The sequence below is a fragment of the Peromyscus californicus genome, unplaced genomic scaffold (genome assembly GCF_007827085.1).
Source record: "Peromyscus californicus insignis strain IS unplaced genomic scaffold, ASM782708v3 Scaffold_4__1_contigs__length_199733344, whole genome shotgun sequence".
Taxonomy (NCBI): domain Eukaryota; kingdom Metazoa; phylum Chordata; class Mammalia; order Rodentia; family Cricetidae; genus Peromyscus; species Peromyscus californicus.
In genome coordinates, this window is record NW_026294562.1 from 142,595,360 (window position 1) to 142,618,519 (window position 23,160).

The 23,160-nt window shown below is 33.5% G+C and overlaps 2 protein-coding genes and 1 non-coding gene across 5 annotated transcripts in view; all 3 read left to right on the forward strand.

Annotated features, from left to right (window-relative positions):
• Positions 1 to 6,426, forward strand: part of Snurf (SNRPN upstream open reading frame) — a 36,787-nt gene extending 30,361 nt beyond the window's left edge. For 2 of the 3 annotated variants that reach the window (XM_052761324.1, XM_052761326.1), the window contains 2 exons: positions 1,131 to 1,282; positions 6,314 to 6,426. In XM_052761324.1, the coding sequence (XP_052617284.1) occupies positions 1,131 to 1,239 (109 nt within the window). In that variant the 3' untranslated portion in view covers positions 1,240 to 1,282; positions 6,314 to 6,426. Of the gene's footprint in view, positions 1 to 1,130; positions 1,283 to 6,290 lie in introns of all 3 variants that reach the window. The other variant, XM_052761325.1, reaches the window with a different exon arrangement.
• On the forward strand, positions 6,342 to 12,709 carry Snrpn (small nuclear ribonucleoprotein polypeptide N). The gene is made up of 7 exons (XM_052761323.1): positions 6,342 to 6,458; positions 7,507 to 7,658; positions 8,192 to 8,303; positions 9,967 to 10,119; positions 10,745 to 10,883; positions 12,320 to 12,445; positions 12,547 to 12,709. Exons 1-7 carry the CDS (start codon positions 6,456 to 6,458, stop codon positions 12,582 to 12,584), a joined length of 723 nt encoding a protein of 240 aa, XP_052617283.1. The 5' UTR covers positions 6,342 to 6,455; the 3' UTR covers positions 12,585 to 12,709.
• Positions 12,710 to 15,644: 2,935 nt separating this feature from the next.
• On the forward strand, positions 15,645 to 15,711 carry LOC128095856 (small nucleolar RNA SNORD107). The gene has a single exon (XR_008213451.1). It is a non-coding gene; the product is annotated as a small nucleolar RNA SNORD107 (small nucleolar RNA).
• The last annotated feature ends 7,449 nt before the right edge of the window (positions 15,712 to 23,160 follow it).

Consider the following 23,160-nt stretch of genomic DNA (forward strand, 5'->3'; position numbering starts at 1 on the left):
GACTCAGCAAAAATCTCATTTTCATTGTTGGGATGAGCTTAGCTTTTTCTCAGGTGTCAAATATATGGGATATATTTCTTATATGTATGGGTATTTTACCTGCATGCCTGTCTGCACCATGTATGTAACTGGTACCCAGAAAGATCAGAAGAGGGCATCTGGTTCTATGGGACTAGAGTTAACAGAAGGTTTTGAGCCACCATGTAGATGTTGGAAACTGAACACTAGTCCTAAGAGCAACACATGTTCTTAACTACTCTCCAACTCATTTTTTTTATTTTAATGTATATGTGTGAGTATGTGCATGTGTATATGCACATTTTGAGACAGGTTCTTGCCATGGCACAAGCTGATCTTGAACTGATTCTATTGTTTCTACATTCTAGATGCTGTGATAATTAATGGGCCTTTTTTTAAAGATAGGGTCTCATTTGCTCATTTGAGCTCATCCATAACTCACTATATAAACTCATTACCATGAGCTTGTGCCAGTCCACTTGTCTCTCCTCCCTGCTTGCTGTTATTACAGGCATGTGTGACAAAACTTGGCATTTTGATGATTTTGAAGGAGAAAGAAATTGAGTTTTCCTCAGATCTCTATATTATGTATAAATACTGTATGATAGGTTGGGAAAGAAAAGTGAGTTGGGGCAATGACATAATTTTCCCATTTGCCTCTCTTGATATTGAGGATAAGTATATTAGGTAGTATCTTCTTGGGAGGATAAATAGGAATGACCTCATTGATGTTTTGTAACTTTTAGCAAATCCCTTGCCTGATCACAGGGTTGAAAGTACTGTTTTTACATAATGTAATTGGAAAGTATGGTTTTCACATAATGTAATTGGAGTGCATATGTTATTGATAGTTTCTATATGAGCACTCTAGGATACATCCACATACTGAATAAGTATCCAATAGTTCATTCTTGTGGTCAGAAATCTCTTTTTGGTTTATACACTGCTTAACTCATTGTGCAATGTTATGTTCAGTACCTAGATAGCAATCTTAGCCTTTTCCTGGTGACTTTTTTTAAAGTAGGCTCTTTTAGAATAAAAGTGTCATTCTTACTGCTATCTACACAGATAAATGTCTTTTGTAATTTAAAAATATTGTGTTCTTGCTATAGGTGTCACCTGTACCCACGACGTTCTCAGCAGCAGCATCAAGTTCCTGTGGTGGATTTCCAGGCAGAACTGAGACAGGCGTTCTTAGCTGAGACACCAAGAGGTGGTTAAAGTAGTATTGAAGCATCAAGGTGGTGGAAATCAAGGAAAACAGGTTAGAATTAATTCCAAAATTAACAGAAATAAAAAGAAACAATAGAGTATCTAGAGTTTAATTTATATAATTACCTTTTCTTAAAAGCTTTACATACCCTAGCACTAGACACAGAAATTTTGTACAGTGAACATAGTAATTAACATGTTCAGTGATATTAGAATAATTATGATTTTAACATATCTACCCTGATGGGTGTCATGTTTCCATATACTATTTGCAATGCATTAAGGAATTTTTAATTTTATTTTTAATTGATTTTTAACTTTATAAGAAACATAATTGATTTTTTTTAGTAAATGTCATATAATACCCCCTTTGTGAGATTTTTTTTTCTGTTAATCTTTAGAAAAGTGCTATATTACCTTCAAGAAATAGTGTCTGTTTATGAATATACTGAGTTGTTTATTTTAATTATTATTCAGTAGGCGTAAAATTCTAGAGAATATATTTTACCATAATAACTTATTAACTTCATTGGTTCATCATTGACATTTTCATCAATTCAATTTCTTTTGAATAAGCACATAATGTAATAAAAATATTACCCATAATGTTTTATGATACAGATTTATTTAGATTCTTTTTTTTTTAAAAGATTTATTTATTTATTATGTATACAGCGCTCTGCTTGCATGAATCCGTGCAGGCCAGAAGAGGGCACCAGATCTCATTACAGATGGTTGTGAGCCACCATGTGGTTGCTGGGAATTGAACTCAGGACCTCTGGAAGAGCAGCCAGTGCTCTTAACCACTGAGCCATCTCTCCAGCCCTATTTAGATTCTTTTAAGAGGAAAGCTGTTAAAGTGTAGTGCTTTGGTTTTCTTTTGCAGATCATTTTCTTTCTTTTAAGCCAATTAATTTTTTGTTTTGTTTTGTTTTGAGACAGGTTTTTTCTGTGTAGCCCTACTCTGTAGACCAGGCCTCCATCTCAGAGACCCACCTACCTTTGCCTCTTGAGAGCTAGGATTTAAAGGTGTACACCATCACTACCTGACTTTAATTTTTTAAATTTAAAAAAACTATATGTGTATAGCGTTTTGCCTGCATTCCTGTGCACCATGTGCATATGGAGTCCAGAAGAGGGCATTAGCTCTCCTAGAAACTGGATTTGGAGATGGTTGTGAGGCATCATTTTGGCTGGAATTAAACTCAGGGCCTCTGGAAGATAAGGTAGTTTTCTTAACTGCTGAGATATCTCTATTTCCCAAACTAATTCATTTGAACATTTTAACATAATTATATGTTTATATTTAGAGGTTTCTTCTCCATGTGCTCCATCTGCCTTTTTTGTGTTTTTGAGACTGAGGCTCATGTATGTCATGTCAACTTTGGATTCATTCTGTGGCCAAGAAAGCCTTGGACTCCTTCTCTTCCTGCCTTTATGACCTGGATGTTGAAATTAATGGGCATGTACTACCATACTAGAGTTAGTTTTTTAGGTTTTGTTTATTTATTCAGATATGAGCACACTACATACCTTTGGCTGGCCTAAAACTCACATTGTAGAACAGGGTAGGATTGAACTAGCAAAACTGCCTGACTCTGACTCCAGAGTACTGGGACTAAAAGTGTGGACCATAACACTTGCTATTTTCTTTATTTTAAAAGTTTATTTTATGTTTATGGTGTTTTGCATGCATGTATGTCTGTACCATGTATGGGCAGAAGAGAGCATCAGATCTTCTCGAAATGGTGTTACAGATGGTTGTGAGTTGCCATGTAGGTGCTGCATATTGAAGCTGGGTCCTCTGGAAGAGCAGCCACTGTTCTTAACTGCTGAGTAATCTCTTCATTTATTTATTCTTTCATGAATTATTTTTTGCTATCTTCATTCTTTGCTATCTTCATGTATGTGTATAGTGCATTTAAATCATATCCAGTCCCAACTCCTCCTGTCTGACTTCTCATAGACCTTCTATCAAGTCCTTTTAACTTCCTGTTCTCATTTTTAAAAATTTTAAATAACTTAACTGTGTTTATATAGTGCTACCCACTGGGACATGGGCTGTGAGATACATCACTGAAGTAAACTGACATCCTCACTTCCATCAGTTTTTAATTGTCAGTTGTGTGTAAGGGAAAGTATGAGGCCTCATAAGCCTACTCCATCCATGTTGGACTGTTGATTGGCATTTCATATATATTTACTATAAAAGTTCATAAGTACAGAAACCCTGTCATGTTAGAAGACACTATTTCTCAGAAGTTCTCTGAGATCATAATCTTTCTACCCCTGCTATATTGACTCTTAGACTGGGTGGTAGGGATGTGATAAAATTTACGACTGAACACTCCAAAGTCACTTGTTTTCTGCACTTTGACCAGTTACAAGTCTATTAACCACTATCCACTGCATAAAAAAGGTGAGAAATGAACTAATAATCTATGGGTATAAGGTTAAATATTTAGGGCAGTTTGATACTATGTCAACTTAACAAAATACTAAATAGTTCCCTCATATTACCTATATTCTCCTTTGCTATGTGGTTCTTGACTAGGTTTGAGTGCCAGGCACACTCTCCCTCCTGTGGAGTGAGTCTTAACTTCAATTATTTATTATTCAAAAAAAATAAACATTGTGTGTATTGTCAGGAAACTGCAGCAGCCTGAGAGGGAATCAGGATCCCCTGGATCTGGATGGAGATGGAGACATATGGTGATAAGTTCATATGTGGATTATGAGAACTGAACTTGAGTCCTCTGCAAAATCATAGCAGGAAGCTTTCAGCCTACTGAGCCATCTCCATCCTGTTTTCAGTTTTTAAAATTCAACTTGGCTGGGCATGGTGTTGCATGCCTTTAATCCCAGCACTTTGAAGGCATAGACAGGTGGATCTCTGAGTTCCATGCCAGGCACATGTACATACCAGGAGAGCCTATGTAGAGAGGTTATCTCAAAAAGCTAAAAAAATGAAATAATCAATTTTTAAAATTCTACATTTAAATTAGAATGCTGTTGGTTACTCCCATAACATTCAGGCCCCCAATGCACCAAGGGTTACATATCACCAGGCTGATAGTTATTGTAGCTCACAGGGTTCACAAATAGATAAGACTGACTTTTCTCCAGCTTCCTGTGTAGCATCTTCTGACTTAGAAAGCTAGCTATCAGCAGTTCAGGAGCTTCTGGCTCAGTTCCAGTTTGATATTTTTATTCTATGTAAGCTATGTGATATCTACAGTAATAGGGCTTGTCATCAGGTTCTGATGGGAAACATAAAGCAATTACAATAGCCTATATTTTTATTGGGGTGGGGTCTGCCAGCCCACTGCACTAACCCAAAGAGAGGTATTTCATACCTGACACTTTGATACAATGTGGCTTCTGGGAGGAACATTATCATTCCCAGGTAACTCCAATTAAATGGTTTTTCAAACATTGCATATTTTTATAAAGTTTGAATAATTCGATTTTTCTATGACTTTCAAATATTTTTAGTATGAGTTATACTTCCCATCCTTTGAGGATGCTCTATCACTTTCCTGTTTTCCCAGTTTCTTAGAATCACATGAGGATTAAACATTCAAGCATAATCTTACTGGAGCAGTGGAAGGACTGAGATAAAATAAGACAATTGCAGGTTCAAGGCAAGCTTAGGCTTTGTGTTTAACCCCGTTTCTGTTTTATTAGAGAAACAGTTTTTATTCTCATGGTTAACTTCAGATTCTTGTTTAAACTCCTGGTGAAATCTGGGCAGAGTGGCCTTATAATCCTAGCACACAGAAGGCTAGGGAAAATGATTAAAAATTCTAGGCTAGGCTGCAATAAATACAAGCAAATATTTGCAAAAATTTTATGGGTTAGCATTTAATTAGTGTCTACCATAGAGCTATATTCCAAGCCCTTTATTGTATATTACATATACTTTTTTGAGACTTTAAAAGTCTCAGGCTTTCCTTAAGCTGTCAGCCATCCAGCCATTGTTTGCTTCAGCATTCTGAATACTCTGATTAAAACCATATGATTATCAGCTCCTACAGTTTGTGCTGGTTATTGTAATACTTGTTTCTTGGTGGGAAAAGATTACCCATCTTGATTTTGAAGAGGGAGCCTACAGTTTTAGACATGTTCAGCCAAAAAGTAGATTTTGAACTAAGGAGTAAATAAGAAACTGATATACTTTGGGGACAAAAAAGTGTAGGTTGTTTTTGAAATATGTACAGTGTTTTAAAGATATCTTAATATTTTAAAAATAAATATTTGATGATTCTTTTTTTTTTTTTTTTGGTTTTTCGAGACAGGGTTTCTCTGTGTAGCTTTGCGCCTCTCCTGGAACTTACTTGGTGGCCCAGGCTGGCCTCGAACTCACAGAGATCCGCCTGGCTCTGCCTCCCGAGTACTGGGATTAAAGGCGTGCGCCACCACCGCCTGGCTTATTTGATGATTCTTAATGGGGTTTAGAAAGATGGTCAGTTGGTAAAATGCTTCCCTTGCAAGATCGAAGACCTGATTTTCTAAACATTCACATAAATACCTAGGAACAGGGATTTGAGAGATGTCTGGTTTCTGCAGAAGACCCAGGTTTGATTCCCAGCACCCACGTGGAGGCTCACAACTACCTGTAATATCAGTTCCTAGGGATTTGATACCATATTCTGACCTTGAGCACCAGGCAAATGTGTGTATATCTTTATATATATGTAGACAGAACACATAAAAATTTTAAAAATCTTTTTAAAGTGCTGGGAAAAGTGGACTAAATCTTTAAAACCACTGTTAGGAAGCCAGAGACAGGTGCATTTCTGGAGCTTAAAGTAAGCTCTGTGTTAACATGTTAACCAGAAAGGAAGACAGCATTGATATCTGGCCTCCAAATACATCCACTAACATACATCCAGGAATTCTTAGCAATACTGGTAGCCAATTGGTTTCATGGATCTAGTAGATGAAATAAGTATTAAGAAGGAGAACTGAAATTTGTTCTTTGTTAGATATGAAAACATGGATATTTATGAAGATATACTATTTGAAAATTGTTATTTTTAAACTATAATAAAGTATAGTTATAACATTCTTCCCTTGTCAGGACCCATCCATTGTCTGTGAAGCTTCAGTCAAGCTTACATTGTGTCTAAGAACCTGCATCCACACCTTTATTTATAGCCCTCCCCTAAGTATTAAGGATCTTGATATTTTACTGTTGAAACGGCAATTGTGGAACAGCAATCATGGTAAGTTGTACATTAAAGAGTTGAATAGCTGCTGTCATGACCTCAAATCATTGTTTGTCATTGTGTGCAGTTTTGTATGTTCTAAAATTTAGAAATAGGGACTCATCCATAGAGACATCTCTATGCACATTCCATCGTATAACAGTTAAGAGATGGCCTCCATTTGTCCTGTTAATGGTGGTCAAAAGCATTGGAAAAGAATACTGAGAGATGTCTTATTTAGATTTTACTCAGTGAGTATGACTTTAAGGGACCACTTTATAGATGGAGGACTCTTAGATGCAATTGCAGAACATACACAGATCACTTGTAAATAGCAGCTTTTATTTCATTAACATAGACAAAAAAGGGTAAATAAGGAGAGATGCTCCTAAACAGAGTGCTTTGAATCTGAAAGTCTAGGACACAGATTTGCAGGACACAGATTTGCAAAGGAAAAAGTGTTACTTCCAAAGCCATGTGTTGTGTTTCAGACCTAAAACCCCAGCATTTGGGTGGTAGAGATAGGAAGAACAAAAGCTCAGGTCATTATCTGTGTAGCAGGTTCAATGCCAATCGTAACTAATTCCTGTCTAAAAAATATCAAAATGTTTTTAATAATAGTTATGGGTGTGATGGATCTGGGAGCCCTTTAGAGAGCTAATGGGTGATCATAAATTCATTGAATTGGTAATATTTATAATTTTTTATTGGTTTTTTTTTTTGGTTCACAAAAAATAGTATAGAGGGCCAGGTGCTCTGTTAAAAGTATATGGTCATTTGGTGGAAGGACAGCATAAAAACTGTACTAGCAAACTCTTAAGGGGAACTAGATTGAGGGGTGTCCATCTTAGGAATGCATTTTATAATCAACTTAGATAGGACAGGCCCTTAATTAGGATTCTGAGAAGTACAGAGCAATCTAAAGTGGTACTTAGTCAACTTGATATTTTGTATTTAGAAAAGAGGAATAAAGGGAGGCTTTATTAAAGAAACCTGTAGTTAATAAACAGAAAACCAGACTACAGCTAAGCTTACCATTGGTGTTCTTTTATTTTACTATTTGCAGACTGTGGGTAAGAGTAGCAAGATGCTGCAGCACATTGACTATAGAATGAGATGTATCCTGCAAGATGGAAGAATCTTCATTGGCACCTTTAAGGCTTTTGACAAGCATATGAATTTGATCCTCTGTGATTGTGATGAGTTCAGAAAGATCAAGTAAGGCTTGTTCTGGGTCATAGTTTGGGAGGCAGGAGCAGTAGGAAGACTAGGGTAAGATTGAATAGGGTGGCTGAAATAGATAAGAAATTCTAATGTGGCCATTCTGTTATTTTACCTTATCTTTTCAGAATTGGATCATCCATGTCATTGCATGCAAATGATGTTAGCAAAAACAAAACTTACATTGTCAAATACTCTATCAATATTATTTGGTTAAAATTACTTTTAATTCACTTATAATTTTAGTATAATTGAGACTTCAATTTTGCCAATGTTAAAATGCTTTGTCATATCATTTGCATATATATTTGGCAGCACAAGATCATTTTGGATATTTGGATAGTATCAAGGGAGCATATATAGGAAAATAATTTTTACTACTTATGCATGATAAGTAAGTCCACAGAGTAATTAGGTAATAAATGTTTACATGAGAAACTTAGAACTAGTTTTTGTCTTAATTGATACCATTGATAAGTAAGGATCACAAAAATTCATTTTACTGATTTTTGTTTCCTTCTAATTTATAGGCCAAAGAATGCAAAACAGCCAGAGCGTGAAGAAAAACGGGTTTTGGGTCTGGTCTTGCTACGTGGAGAGAACTTGGTATCCATGACTGTGGAGGGTCCACCTCCTAAAGATGTAAGAAAAATGTAGGGCAAGATTTTCATGTTTTTCATTTATACATGAAGGACAGATCATTAATGTTGATGATACTTTGTTACTTGAATGTCATCAATATATAGTAGAGGGATACTAATTCATGTAATCAAATAAAATGTGCATAGTACTTAATGTCAGTAATTGGTTTAGTTATATATTCAGGAATGAAGGATTTATGATTTCACCTATGTGCTGGGTACTTCCTAAGTTATGGTAAGGAGCTGACTATTTTTAAAAATACAGTGTAGTTTTATTTTATGTTACCCTGCTATTATTAAGGGTATAAATTTTCACAGTGCTTTTCGGGGCCTCAGTCAATGATTAGTAAACACACATTGGTCCTACTCTAAAGACCAATCACTGGGCAAACTGGAAACCCATGTGAGAACATGTGACAACAGGTGCACAGATCTGCATGGAGAAATACTAAAGTTTGGACTTGGACTTGTGTACTTTAGTTCTTTCTAGTGTATTAAGAGAGAACATGCATTGTAATTTGCCCAAAGCAATGCTAATATTCTGCCAGCAACATGCTACTTCTATTACAAGGTAAAGTGAATATGAGAAATAAAAAAACAGTGAATTTTTATTGGGAAGGAAGTGGTCAAGGAGTGACTTCTTTATGTTTGTGTAAAGTTCACAATTTCAAAGTATGTAATCCAAATCTGAAGGGCACAGCTGGGTGCCATCCCTGGCATTGGAAAGACCCAGCAGAGGATGTAAGAAGTTGGTGAAGAAAGGAAATGTGCCAGGCCATGGTGGTTGGGAGAATCTTGCAGCCTGACTAACAGCCAGGGTGCTTCTTTATTTATACAGAATTTAGTAAGGAAGGATACATTTATGATGTTTCAAAACAGATCATACCATTTTTGGTTTTGGACATGTGTTCCACTTTCTTTTGCTCTTCATTTAGTTATCATTAAACTATGACAGAACAGTTCTCATTTCCAATAATTTTCCCTCAAGTTTTGACATCATTAATAAACAGTTATCATTTTTTTACTCAGAAACTCCATAACCCAATTTCTAAGAATCTAGAGGCATTTGACAGCCTGTTCTTAGGCTGGTAGGTTTGGTTGCTTCAAGGACACTAGACCAAAACAAAAATCTTTAAGCCACCATGGTTATTTTGCCATGTCCCAAGCAGTGTATTAGTAACTCTTTTTTTAAAGATTTATTTATTTATTATATATACAGTGTTCTTGCACATGCCTGCCAACTAGAAGAGGGCACCAGATCTTGTAGATGGTTGTGAGCCACCCTGTGGGTGCTGGGAATTGATCTCAGGATCCCTGGAAGAGCAGCTGGTGCTTCTAACCTGAGTAATCTCTCCAGCCCCGTATTATTAACTCTCAATGGTCAGAGTGTCCAAGAAAAATCCTTAGGCCAAACCTGCTGCAGTTATTATTCAAATTCTGGCATAATACCAAGGTTTGCACCTTTATAGAATTTGTCTGTATGTCTGACCACATATGACATTGCAGTGACTCTGCCATGTGCTAACTTTTCTAAGAAAGGGAGGTCATGAAGTCTCATACTTTTACCATCTTTCCACTCCATATTTTGCTTATCAAAATGTCTCTATGTAGGGCTGAGATGTATGCCACATAATTGACTGAATGCTATATATTTTTTATTTCAGACTGGTATTGCTCGTGTGCCACTTGCTGGCGCTGCAGGTGGCCCTGGGGTTGGGAGGGCAGCTGGCAGAGGAGTACCAGCTGGTGTACCTATTCCCCAAGCTCCTGCTGGATTAGCAGGCCCTGTCCGAGGAGTTGGAGGTCCATCCCAGCAGGTAGGACCAGAACAAGGTTTTCCATTAATGACAAAATATGACTAGAGCCTAGAACTGAGGAAATGTGGAAACATAAGTCTGTAAATACTATTTAAGTTGTAATTATGTTCTAGAAAGACCTGACACTCAGTATGTATAAGGAAGAGACTAATAATTTCTACCTAAAACACTTTGACTTGATGAGTAATGAAATATTCAGCTGTAAATGCCAGGTTGAGAAAAATCAAAAGCTTATATTATTATGCCAAGATTTAAAAACATGAGGCTGAAGGTAGATGTAATAGTGTATGCCTTTGATCTCTGAATTCTGGAGGGAGGCAAATCTCTGAGTTCCAGGATAACCAGTACTACTCAAAATTAACAAAACAAAAGAAACAAACAACCTCCCCAAATCTAAACCCACAAAACAAAACAAATGAAAGCCTCAAACTTCAGCTCAGGAGGAGGAATATATGGTTAGTGTACGTAAACTTCTGGATTTGTTCCTCATCAACATAAAAATAGAGTAAAATAAGTACAAGGTACAGCAGTTATTTTTGTAACAGGACATGTTCACTAATTATTTTTATGTATTAGAAAAGGAGAGTATCCATCACCTTTTTGTATTTTTGGCATAACTTTTCAGGTCATGACTCCACAAGGAAGAGGCACTGTAGCAGCTGCTGCAGTTGCTGCCACTGCCAGCATTGCTGGAGCCCCAACCCAATACCCACCAGGACGTGGAACTCCACCTCCACCTGTAGGCAGAGCAACCCCACCTCCAGGTAAGGCTTTTACAATAAATAATAATGATTTGGATTTCTATGAGATTTTATCATCTTGAGGAACAACATCTCAAAGTACTATGAATCAGATAAGGCATCATTTCTCTGCCTTGCTAAGAATTTAGGAACTATGCTACTAGTTTTATTGGTTACATATTTATTATTGAAAATAGGTTTTCTTATACAATATATTCTGATTATGGTTTTCCCTCCTTCAGCTTCTCCCCAATTCCTTAGCTACCCAAATTGACAACTTTTTTCTCTCAACTAGAATATAAGCAGGTATCTAAAAAGTAGTAATAAAATAAGGTAAATTCAATCCAAACTAGGTTAGGACCAAAAAATAGAGAAAAACAAGAGCTAAAGTAAAAGCACAAGACACACACAGATAGCAAGGACACATCTGTGAACACACAGAAAACCCGTAAAACAAAGCCAGAAACTATAATATATAAGCAAAGTATCTATAAAGTTAAAAATTAGTAAATGTTCAGACAAAGTCTTATGAGACAAAAACCCTCCAAAAATACTATTGAGTGGGAGCCCTTTCTAAGTGTAGTTTGCATATTAATTGAGACTCTTAATTTTCCATTACAAGTGGTTATCAATTGAGAATAGCTTCTGGGGTACATATGGGGACTTGTGTCTATTTCTGCTCTCAGTGCTGGGACCCCCATATAGCTTAGACCTGTACATGTTCTGCATGCTACTACTATCTCTTAAGTTTATGTTAATCAATTCTGTTGTGCCCAGAGGCCCTTGTTTCCTTGGTGTCTTCCATTATTACTGACTCTTAAAATTGCTTTCCTCTTCTTCAGTAGATCCCTGAGCTCCGAGGGGAAGGATGTGATGGAGGCATCCCATTTAGGGCTGAGCATTCCAATGTCTCACTATCTTCACATTGTCTATGGGTCTCTGTATTTGTTTCCATCTACAGGAGGAGGAAGCTTCTCTGAAAATGGTTGAGCAAGTCACTGATCTATGAGTATAGCAGAATGTTATTATTGCTACATTCCTTTATGAGAATAGTAAGATATTTTGTTTTCCCCTACATTCTGTGGCCTAATTAGTTTCAGGTTCTTGGCCATCTAAGGAGCTGTGGCTGGGGTAGGTTCCATCACAAGGAGTGGACCTTAAATTCAATCAAGTACTGTTTGGTTACTCCCACAATCTTTGCCACTATTGTACCAGTGCATCATTCTGTCAGACTACCATTTTACATCACAGGGTTTGAAACTAGATTGGCATTTTTAGTTAGTTGGAAATGAAAGATTACAGATTTTTTGGTGTTAGGTGGTACTCCGATATTGTAGTATAAAGGAACTTCATTTCTCCTTCACACTCTTTCTGTAACCACTGTCTTGTGCTGAATCATAAGAGCTTCATTTACTGAGCTGACTTATGAAGGGTTTACTTATGTTTGTCATTTTTTTCAGGAATTATGGCTCCTCCACCTGGTATGAGACCACCCATGGGCCCACCAATTGGCCTTCCCCCTGCTCGAGGGACACCTATAGGCATGCCCCCTCCAGGAATGAGACCCCCTCCGCCAGGAATTAGAGGTTAGTGGTTATGTTAGGATCTGGGAATGACATCCAGATCCTTTAATATTTATATACTCTTGATAACTTCAATGGAATTTTGTTATTTTTTTCCTTTCTAGGCCCACCTCCCCCAGGAATGCGTCCACCAAGACCCTAAGATATGGTTGATAAATATCAGCCTTTCCTTTTCCCTGCAATGTCTTGTGAAATTATGTAGCCTGAAAGCTTTTTGACCCCTCTTACTGCATTAATTATAGCTAATAAATACATAGAGCAATTGAATTGAGGTTTTCCTTTGTCCATTGATTTTGTTAAAGTCAGAGTGAAACTTAATGGGTTTTATTGTGAAAGAGGTAACTACAGACATGCCGTTTACTTAAGCTATTTTCTTAGGATAAAATTGTTGTGATATCTTTTTCATGATTCATCTACTTCATGCATTAACTTACTGGTTCAAAATCTTAAAGATAAGGAAAATTCAAGACTGATTTGCTAAGATTCACATGGCACTCTCATCACTTTAATATGTCACACTTAAAGGTATTTGGAAATAGTTAATCAGATAATTAAATTCACATAAAGAAATTATGGCAGTAGTATGTCTTTTATGCTCATTAATTAAAACATTTGGAATACAAGTTAATGCTTTGGAAAAAGGGATTACTTCTGTTGATCAGGGTTTACAGTTGTTTGTAATCAGTATAGTGTGGAAGATCTGATGTGGGAATGAAATCTATTGTGGTAAGTATTAATCTAACAATCCTAAATAAGTGTCAGTCTGTTGACATTGGGAAACAAAGTTGTTCATGCTTGCTGTAAGCATATGGCACACTAAAATTCATATTAAGTTTATATCAATCATCACTATTACTATAGGATTCACTACAAGCATTGAGAAGCAGATAAATTAAATTTGAATTAGTCACCAAATATAAAAGCTGTTTTATAGTGGTAAGATGTTTCTAGTAATAATGACTAATTACCTTTTTTAATTAAAAAAGAATAATCTAATACAAGATATTGTATTTATATCATTTCCATCCTTCCTTCCCTCTTTTAGTTCTCATGTACTCCAAACATGCTCAATTTCTTGACCTTCTCTAATTACACACACACACTCACACACATGCACACATACAAAGCAAAAAAAAAAAACATGTACGGGGTCCATTTTGTATGTACATCTGTAGGTTCATCACTTGCTGTTAGGTAAACTACTGTGACTTTTCTCTGAAGAAAACTGATTCTTCCTCTGTCAGTAGTCAATGATAGTTCTTCATCAGTGTGAGGTCTTGTGAAATTTCCAGTATCCATGTTGGTATGTCTAGTGGTGTTATTGCACAGATCTTGTTTAAGTAATAATATTGTTGAGATTTCATGGATTAAGCTTCTCTGTCATGTCTAGAAGACTTTCTAATTAAACAACCTCCCATGTTCTGGAAGCTGGTAAACAGAAGGTTCTGAGATTTGGTCATGAGTGATAACAGCATATTTGAAGAATATGTGTTGTCTGATTCCTCAACTAAAGGTAACCTCCTGACTTTTTTTCAAGGCAAAAGTGAGTTATAAGATACCTGGATTGTAAGATATTTTGCTACTGGCAATACCATTGCTTTCTGGGAATTTCATGAGTTCTGAATACTAGTGGTAAATTATGTATTATAGACTATTATAAACATTTTATTTAGACTTTATCCAGATTAGAAATATGCATCGAAATTAAGATTCCATGTATACGCTTCTCATATTAAACTTCTACTAAGAAGGCATCCTGAATTCTCCATTCAGGGGAATTTGATACAGGGTCTCCTGTAACCTAGGCAAAGATGACCATGAGCTCTTTTCCTTCTACCTCAACCTCTTTAATCATGTATACAGTGTTCTGTCTGCCTGTATACCTGCTAGCCAGAAGAGGGCACTAGATCTCATTACAGATGGCTATGAGCCACCATGTGGTTGCTGGGAATTGAACTCAGAACCTCTGGAAGAGCAGCCAGTGCTCTTAATCTCTGAGCCATCTCTCCAACCCCCTTCCTCAACTTCTTAAATTCTAGTATTACAGGCATTTCTACCATTCCATATTTCATTGTAATTCTTAATGAGTGCATGTTTCCTAAAACAATTAGGCAACAACTTTCTGACAGATTAGTATGCATACTGATTAACGCTGACTCTATAAATACCTTTGATTGGCATCATTTAAATTTCTTTTTTTCCCCCAGAGACAGGTTTCTCTCTATATTCCTGGCTGTCCTGGGAATCTCTATAGACTGGGATGGCCTTGAACTCAGATATCCACTTGCCTATGCCTCTCTAGTGCTGAAATTTAAGGCATGTGCCACCACTGCCTTTAGCAGATAATATAGAGGTTTATTATGGAAACAAGTGAAAAAAATACATGCACACAGTTTGAAAATAAGAACACTGTGCCTAGATGCATGAAGCCATGAGTTTTCTTCTCCACAAAACATCATTTGCATTGATGCACCCTAACATTAGGAATGGAAGCTGGTGAGATTAGTAGTGGTTCAGGTTCAAGGCTATATAATGAGTTATAGGACAGCCTTTGATAGATGAAACCGACTCTCAAAAAAGAGAATTTTGAAAGTTATTATGGAAACTGTTCCATTTTAGTTAGAAGTCTGATACTGATATATTTGGAACTGGTTTCTTAGAGATTCTTATACTAGGATACTGGGGTAGAAAGTGAATTATAAAAGTTATAAGCTATTGGTCTAGAAATTGAAATTACTTGTTACTGTGTCTCATCTAGTTATTTTAAAAAGGTGAAATCATTAAAATTTAGAAATTGATTTTTTTCTTTATTAATTTTTTATTGATTTTACATGCCAATTTTGTTGATTCTTATTCATCATTGCATTCTACTTCATGTTTATATGTGTCATCTCAGAATATGAATTTTATAAAATGTATTAAGGCATGCTATTTTATAGAAGAACAGTGTATAATCCTGCAATAGTGTATATCTGTGTTCATGTTATTTCAGTCTCACGTGGTGTCCCTTTGTCAATTTAGTTGATGCCTGAGAAAAAGAATTTCATCAATGAATGTTACGAAGTTTCATGAGCCTGAATATCACCCTGTAGTGTATAACAAGACTGTAAATCCTAATAGCTGCATTTAAGACAGAAACATAAACCATGCAAGGTAATGTAATCTTTTCATAAAAAAGAACATTTTACAGAGGCCTTGACTAGGTTTATGATGACATAGGACCTTGTTTGATCATAATGATTTAAAAAATGAGCTTAAAAACTGAAATCTAGTCAATGTGCCTCATTGCATTTTATTGCTTATTGTTTATTCTCAATACAAACTCTTTGATTAGATTTGGGCATAGTGGTACATACTTGTAATCCCAGCACTTAAGAGGGTGAGGTGAGAGGATTACAAGTTCCAGGCCACCCTAAATTGCATAACAAGATGCTGTCTTAAAAATGAAATAAAATAATTTTTGATGGGAGAACTTTGCATACTCAGACCTGAAAAGTGCTGTGTTGTACTTTTCCATTTTCTCAAATACCTTTCCATAAATGTTTTGAGATAATTTGTTTTCTGCATTTTGTATTTTGTTGAAAGCAAAACATGAAATATCCGTGGATCACAAAAGGAATAGGCACCTGTTGATAAGGAAATAAGAATGTAAAAATGAAGCTCCCAAGTCTTGAAAAATGGAACCTACCATTCTAGATTTGTAAGTGATATCAATCAGGAGGAAAGGGTAATGTTTATGGAACCATGTACATTGTGGAATGTGGTGAGTATGGCAAGAGCCTGTTTTCTGGCATCTACATTTATTAACTTGGTCAGACCCCATCATATTAAATGTTACAATAGAATTAGTTACTGAATAAATGTAGCAGTTCTTTTTCATGCCACTACTTTGTTAGAAGTTTATCTATCCAACCGTCTGTCTCTCTATTCTATCTATCTATCTATCTATCTATCTATCTATCTATCTATCTATCTATCTTCTATCTGTTGGCTTCTTGATGTTTTTATTTATTTCTTGGCTTGCTAGATTATCTATCTATCTATCTATCTATCTATCTATCTATCTATCTATCTATCTATCTATTGGCTTGCCTGATTATTTATTTATTGGCTTGGTGGATTATTTATTTATTCATCTACTTACTTAGTGGGTCACCGGATTATTTGTTTATTTATTGGCTTGATGAATTATTTATTTTTAATCTACTTACTTAGTGGGTCACTGGATTATTTATTGGCTTGCTTGTCTATGTATGTATGTATGTGTTTATGTATGTATGAATGAATGTATTCATTTATTTTACTGTACAGTAGTCAATGGCCTTTAATGTGCTGAGAAATAGTATAATAAACCATGCCTCTACTCTGTTAGACTGTTTATATATCTATCTATTAATTTATTGGCTTCCTGGCCTATTTATTTAATGGCTTCATGTATTTATTTATTTATTTACTTATTTATTGGCGTACTTGCCTATTTATGTAATTTATTTATTTATTTATTTATTTATTTATTCATTCTTTCATTTATATAACCATAGACTAATAAAAGACCTTCTAAGTGCTTGGCAAATGCTATATCGATAAGCCAAGCATCTATCTATCCATCCATCTGTCTGTCTATCTATCTATCAACAATCTATCTACTTACTGGCTTCTTGGTCTATTTATGTCTTTATTTATTTATTTAATTGGCCTGCTTGCTCATTTATTTATTTCATTTTATAGTAATAAAAGGCCTTCATTGTGCTGAGAAAATACTATACTGATAATCTATGCCCCTTCTCTGTTAGAATGTTTATCTATCTGTCCGTCCATCCATCCATCCATCCATCCATCCATCCATCCATCCATCCATCTATTGGCTACTTAATATATGTATTTATTGGCATGCTGTCTTTATTTATTCATTATACCTTAAAGTAATAAAAGGCCTTCAAAATGCTGAGGGATACTATAATGAGAACCCATGACTCCTGTATTAGAATAGTTAATCATCTGTATATCTATTTTTATTTATTTCATGTTTCTTTATTTTATTGGCTAGATGCTTTATTTATTTATTTATTTATTTATTTATTTATTTATTTATTGCTGTGCTTAGAGATTGATTGATTGGCTGATTTATTTATGTATATGTTGGCTTGCTGGGCTATTTATTTATGTGCTTATTTATTTATTGACTGCCTTGTCTATTTGTATATTTATGTGTGTATGGAAGTATTCATGTATTTTATCCTAGATTAGTAAAAGACCTTCAGTATGTTGAGAAATACTATATTGATAAGTCAGCCTTCTATGTTAGACTGTTTATAAATCTATATAACCACTTAATGGCTTCTTGATCTTCTTGATAAATATTTATTTATACATATTACCTTGCTGCATTATCTATTTATTGGCTTACCGGGCCAGTTACTTATTTATTTACTTACTTATTTATTTATTGGCAAGCTTGTATATGTATTTATTTTTTATTGGCTAGATTATTTATTCATTTATGTATTTATTGTCTTGCTGTATTATTGATTGATTGATTGATTGATTGATTGACTTGCTTGTCTATTTATATATATATATGTATGAAATCATTCATTTATTTTATCCTAGAGGAATAAAGACCTTCAATATTCAATATGCTGAGAAATACCACACTTACAACCCATGTCTATTTATTTATGCATTTAGTGATTTCTTGATCAATTTATTTATATATTGCCTTGCTGCATTATCTACTTATTTACTTATTGACTTGCCGGACTATTTATTTATTTACCCATTTATTCATTCATCCATTTATTTATTTGTTTATTTGCTGTATTTGTTATTTATTTACTTATTTATTCATTGATGTCCTTACTCATTCATTTATTCATTCATTGTTTTATTTATATGACTGTTGACCAATGAAAGATCTTCTAGGTGCTTAGCAAATGCTTTATGGATAGAGCCATGCCTCTGTTAGACTATTTATGTATGTATGTATGTATGTATGTATGTATCTATCTATCTATCTATCTATCAATACATCTAACCATGTACTTATTTATTGGCTTCTTGATCTCTATTTATTCTTTGCTGGAATATCTGTTTATTGGATTACGGATATATTTATATATTGCCTTGCTGCATTATCTGTTTGATTATAAACATTCCAGATTATTTATTTATTTAGTTATTTATTGACTCTCCTCATACTTACTTACCTGCTTATTTATTTATTTGCTCACCTGAATACATACTTACCTATTTATTTATTTATTCATTCATTTATTTATGTACCTATCTATCTTTATTTATTTATTGGCTCACAGGATCCATTTATCTATCTATTCCTTTGTTGGTTTGCCAGTTTATTTATTTTTTTTGTCTATTTATTTATTAGCTTAAGTTAATACTTACCAACATATTTATTTGCTTGTCAGAATACTCACATAGTTACCCATCCATTTATTTATTTGTTTATCTATCAGTTATTTATTCATTTATTCATTTTTGACTCATCAGATTATTTATTTATTTATTGGCTCACCAGATGATTTCTTTACTTACTTATATATTCATTATTGGCTCACTGTATTATTTATTTGTTTTTTTGGATCGCCAGATTATTCATTCTCTCCTTTTTAATTTATTGGCTTACCTTAATACTTACTTACCAACATATATTCATTTGCTCTCCAGAATACTTGTTTATTTGCTTGTCATATTATTTATTCTTTCATTCATTTATTTGTTGGCTCACTGGATTATTTATTTACTTTTATATTTATTGGCATTCCACATTATTTATTTATTTATTTATTCATTCATTCATTTATTCATTTATTGACTTACCATAATACTTATTAAAATATATTTATTTGCTCACTGGAATACTTATTTATTTACTGGCTTGTCAGATCATTTATTCTTCATTTATTTATTTATTGCTTCACTGGATTATATATTTATTGGCTTTCTGTATTATCTATTCATTTATTTCTGTCTATGTATCTATCTACCTATTTATCTATTTATGGGCTTTTTTTCTATTTGTATGTTTATGTATGTATGTATGTATATATGAATACATTTATTTGTTTTGTCATAGAGTAGGAAAAGATCTTCAATGTGCTGAGATTGTAATTATAAGCCTTGCCTCTCCCATGTTAATCTTGTAACTATATGTCTGTAGATCTATTATTTACCTATGTATCTATCCATGTATTTATTGATTGGCTTCTTGATGTATTTATTTTTTATTGGGTTGCTATTTTATTTATTTATTTATTGGCTTGCTTGTCTATATAATGTATGTGTGTATGTATGTATGTATGTATGAATGTATTCATTTTACCGTATAATAGTCAATGACCGTCAATGTTCTGAGAAATACTATACTGATAAGCCATGCTTCTACATTGCTAGACTGTTTATATATCTATATATCTGTTTATTTATTTATTGGCTTCCTGGTCTATTTATTAGCTTGCTGTATTTATTTATATATTTACTTATTTATTTATTAGTGAGCTTGCTTATTTATTAATTAATTCTTTCAGTTATATTACTGTAGGCTAATAAAAGGCCTTCTAGGTGCTTCGCAAATGCTATACTGATAAGCAATGTCTCTACTCTGTTCTATTGTTTATCTATCTATATCTATCAATCTATGTATCTATGTATCTATCTATCTATCTATTTATCTATCTACCTATCATCTATTATCTATCTACTTATGTTTTGGCTTCTTGGTCTATTTATTTTTTATTGACTTGTTGGATTATTTATTGGCTTCTTGATCTATTTATTTATTGGCCTGCTTGATTATTTATTTATAAATTTTACCTTAGAATAATAAAAGGCCTTCACTGTGCTGAGAATACCATACTAATATTCTATGCCTCTACTCCGTTAGAATGTTTATCTAATTATCCATCTATCTATCTGCCTGTCTGTCCATCCATCCATCCATCTATCTATTGGCTTCTTGATGTATTTATTTATTGGCATGCTGGCTTCATTTATTCATTATACTTTAAAGTAATAAAAGGACTTCAAAATGCTGAGAAATACTATACTGTGCAGCTATGCCTCTACTCTTTTAGAATATCTAGCTGTCTACCTATCTATCTATCTACCTACCTACCTATCTCTCTCTCTCTCTCTCTCTCTCTCTCTCTCTCTCTCTCTATCTCTCTATCTATTTTATGGTTTATTTTATTAGCTTGCCACATTATTTATTTATTTAGGTATTTATTGGTATGCTTAAAGATTGATTGATTGGATGTATTTATTTATTTATATATTGACTTATTTATTTGCTTCTATTTATATACTTATGTGTGTATGGAAGTATTTATTTTTTTTTTAATTTTTATACTAGGTTAGTAAACCTTCAGTATGCTGAGAAATACTATACTGATAAGCCCGGTGTCTTCTGTTAGACTGTTTAAATCTATGTAACTCTCTCTATATATTTAATGGTTTCTGGATCTATTTATTTATATATTGCCTTATTACATTATCTATTCCTTTATTGGCTTCCCGGGCCATTTATTTATTTACTTAAATTTATTTATTTGTTTACTTATGGTGTGCTTGCTTGCTTATATATTTATTTTTTGTGGGTTGGATTATTCATTTATGTATTTGTTTGCTGAATTATTTATTGATTGATTGATTGACTTGCTACTCTATGTATTTATGTATGTATGGAAGTATTCATTTATTTTATCCTAGATTAATAAAATACCTTCAACATGCTAAGAAATACTATACTTATCTGCCAGGCCTCTTCTCTGTTACTCTCTCCTAGAGTAGTAAAAGAACCTTCGATATGCTGAGAAATAGCATGCTGATAAGTATCTCTTTACTTAGAGACATACTTGCTGCATTGTCTATTTATTGACTTGACTATTTATTTAGTTATATTGGCTCTTCTAATATTTACCTACATATTTATTTATTTATTTGTTTATTTGTTTATTGGCTCACTGTAATAGTTACTTAATAACACATTACTTGCTGACTGGAACAATTAACCTACCTACCAACCTACCTACCTATTTATTTATTTATTTATTCATCTTTTATTTATTTATTTATTTGCTCGCCAGAATACTTACTTAACTTATGTATTTATTGTCTTGTTGGCTTGCTGGATTATTTACCAATTTATTTATTTATTTATTGGCTCACCACATCATTTATTTATTCATTTATTTATTGGCTCTCTGTGTTATCTATCTATCTATCTATCTATCTATCTATCTATCTATCTATCAATCATCTATTTATTGGCTTGCCGTAATACTGACTTACTAACATATATATTTGCTCGCCAGAATACTTACTGACTTATGTATTTATTTACTTATGGGCTTGCCTGATTATTTATCAATGTATCTATCTATTGTATCACCACATCATTTATTCATTTATTTATTGGCTGTCCGTATTATTTATTTATTTATCCATTTATTTATTTATTTATTGGCTTGCCGTGATACATACTTACAAACATATATTTATTTGCTTGCCAGAATGCTTACTTAACTATTTATTTTTTTATTTATTGGCTTGCCACATTATCTATGTATCTATTTATTTATTTATTGGGCCGCTGCATTATTTGCTTGTTTATTTATTTACTTATCAGCTCGCAGTAATACTTACCTAATATGTATTTCTTCGGCGGAACACTTCCTCATTTCTTTCTTTCTTTCTTTCTTTCTTTCTTTCTTTCTTTCTTTCTTTTCTTTCTTTCTTCTTTCTTTCTTTCTTTCTCTATGTATATATGCATCTATGTATGTATGTATGTATGTATGTATCTACTTATTTATTTATTCATTCATTTTATTTATTGCTTTGCTGCTTTATTTATTTATGTTTGTTTGTTTATTTATGGCTCACCGTAATACTTACTTACTAACATATTTATTTGCTTACTGGAATACCTACCTATTTATTTATTTATTTACTTATTTATTCATTCATTGCCTCCCCGGATTTATTTATTTATTTATTGGCCCACCGCATTCTTATTTATTTATTTATTTATTTATTGGCTCGCCATTATAGTGACTTACTAACATTTATTTGTCTGACAGAATACTTATGTATGTATGTATGTATGTATTTATTGGGCCATCAATTATTATTTATTTATTGAGTCATCGTATCATTTATTTATTGGTTATTTATTTATTTATTGGTTTGCTGCTTTATTTCTTTATTTACATATATATTTATTTATTGGCTCACCATAGTACGCACTTACTAACGTTTATTTGCTTTGCCAGAATACTTTTTTATTTATTGGATCGCAGGATTATCTATATCTATCTAACTAGCTATTTATTGGCTCACCATAATACCTACTTACTAACATATTTATTTGCTCGACCAAATACTTACTAATTTTTTTCTTTATTTATTGTATTGCCAGATTGTTTATTAATCTATTTATTTATTTATTGGCTCACAATATACTTACTAGCACATTTTTTCCCTGCAGTACTTACTTATTTATTTATTTACTTATTGGGTCACCACATTATTTATGTACTTACTTATTGGTTCACCATCAGACTTTCTTACTAACATATTTATTTGCCCACTTATTTAATTTTTTATTTATGTATTTATTTATTTATGTATTTATTTATTGATTTATTTCCTTTGCGGATTGCTTATTTATTCTTTCCATCTTCCTTCCTTCCTTCCTTCCTTCC

Excerpts from the sequence above, each read along its gene's own strand:
- Snrpn (XM_052761323.1), top strand. Across the intron at positions 7,659-8,191 it reads GATGAGTTCAGAAAGATCAA|GCCAAAGAATGCAAAACAGC; the intron begins GTAAGGCTTGTT and ends TCTAATTTATAG. Across the intron at positions 8,304-9,966 it reads AGGGTCCACCTCCTAAAGAT|ACTGGTATTGCTCGTGTGCC; the intron begins GTAAGAAAAATG and ends TTTTTATTTCAG.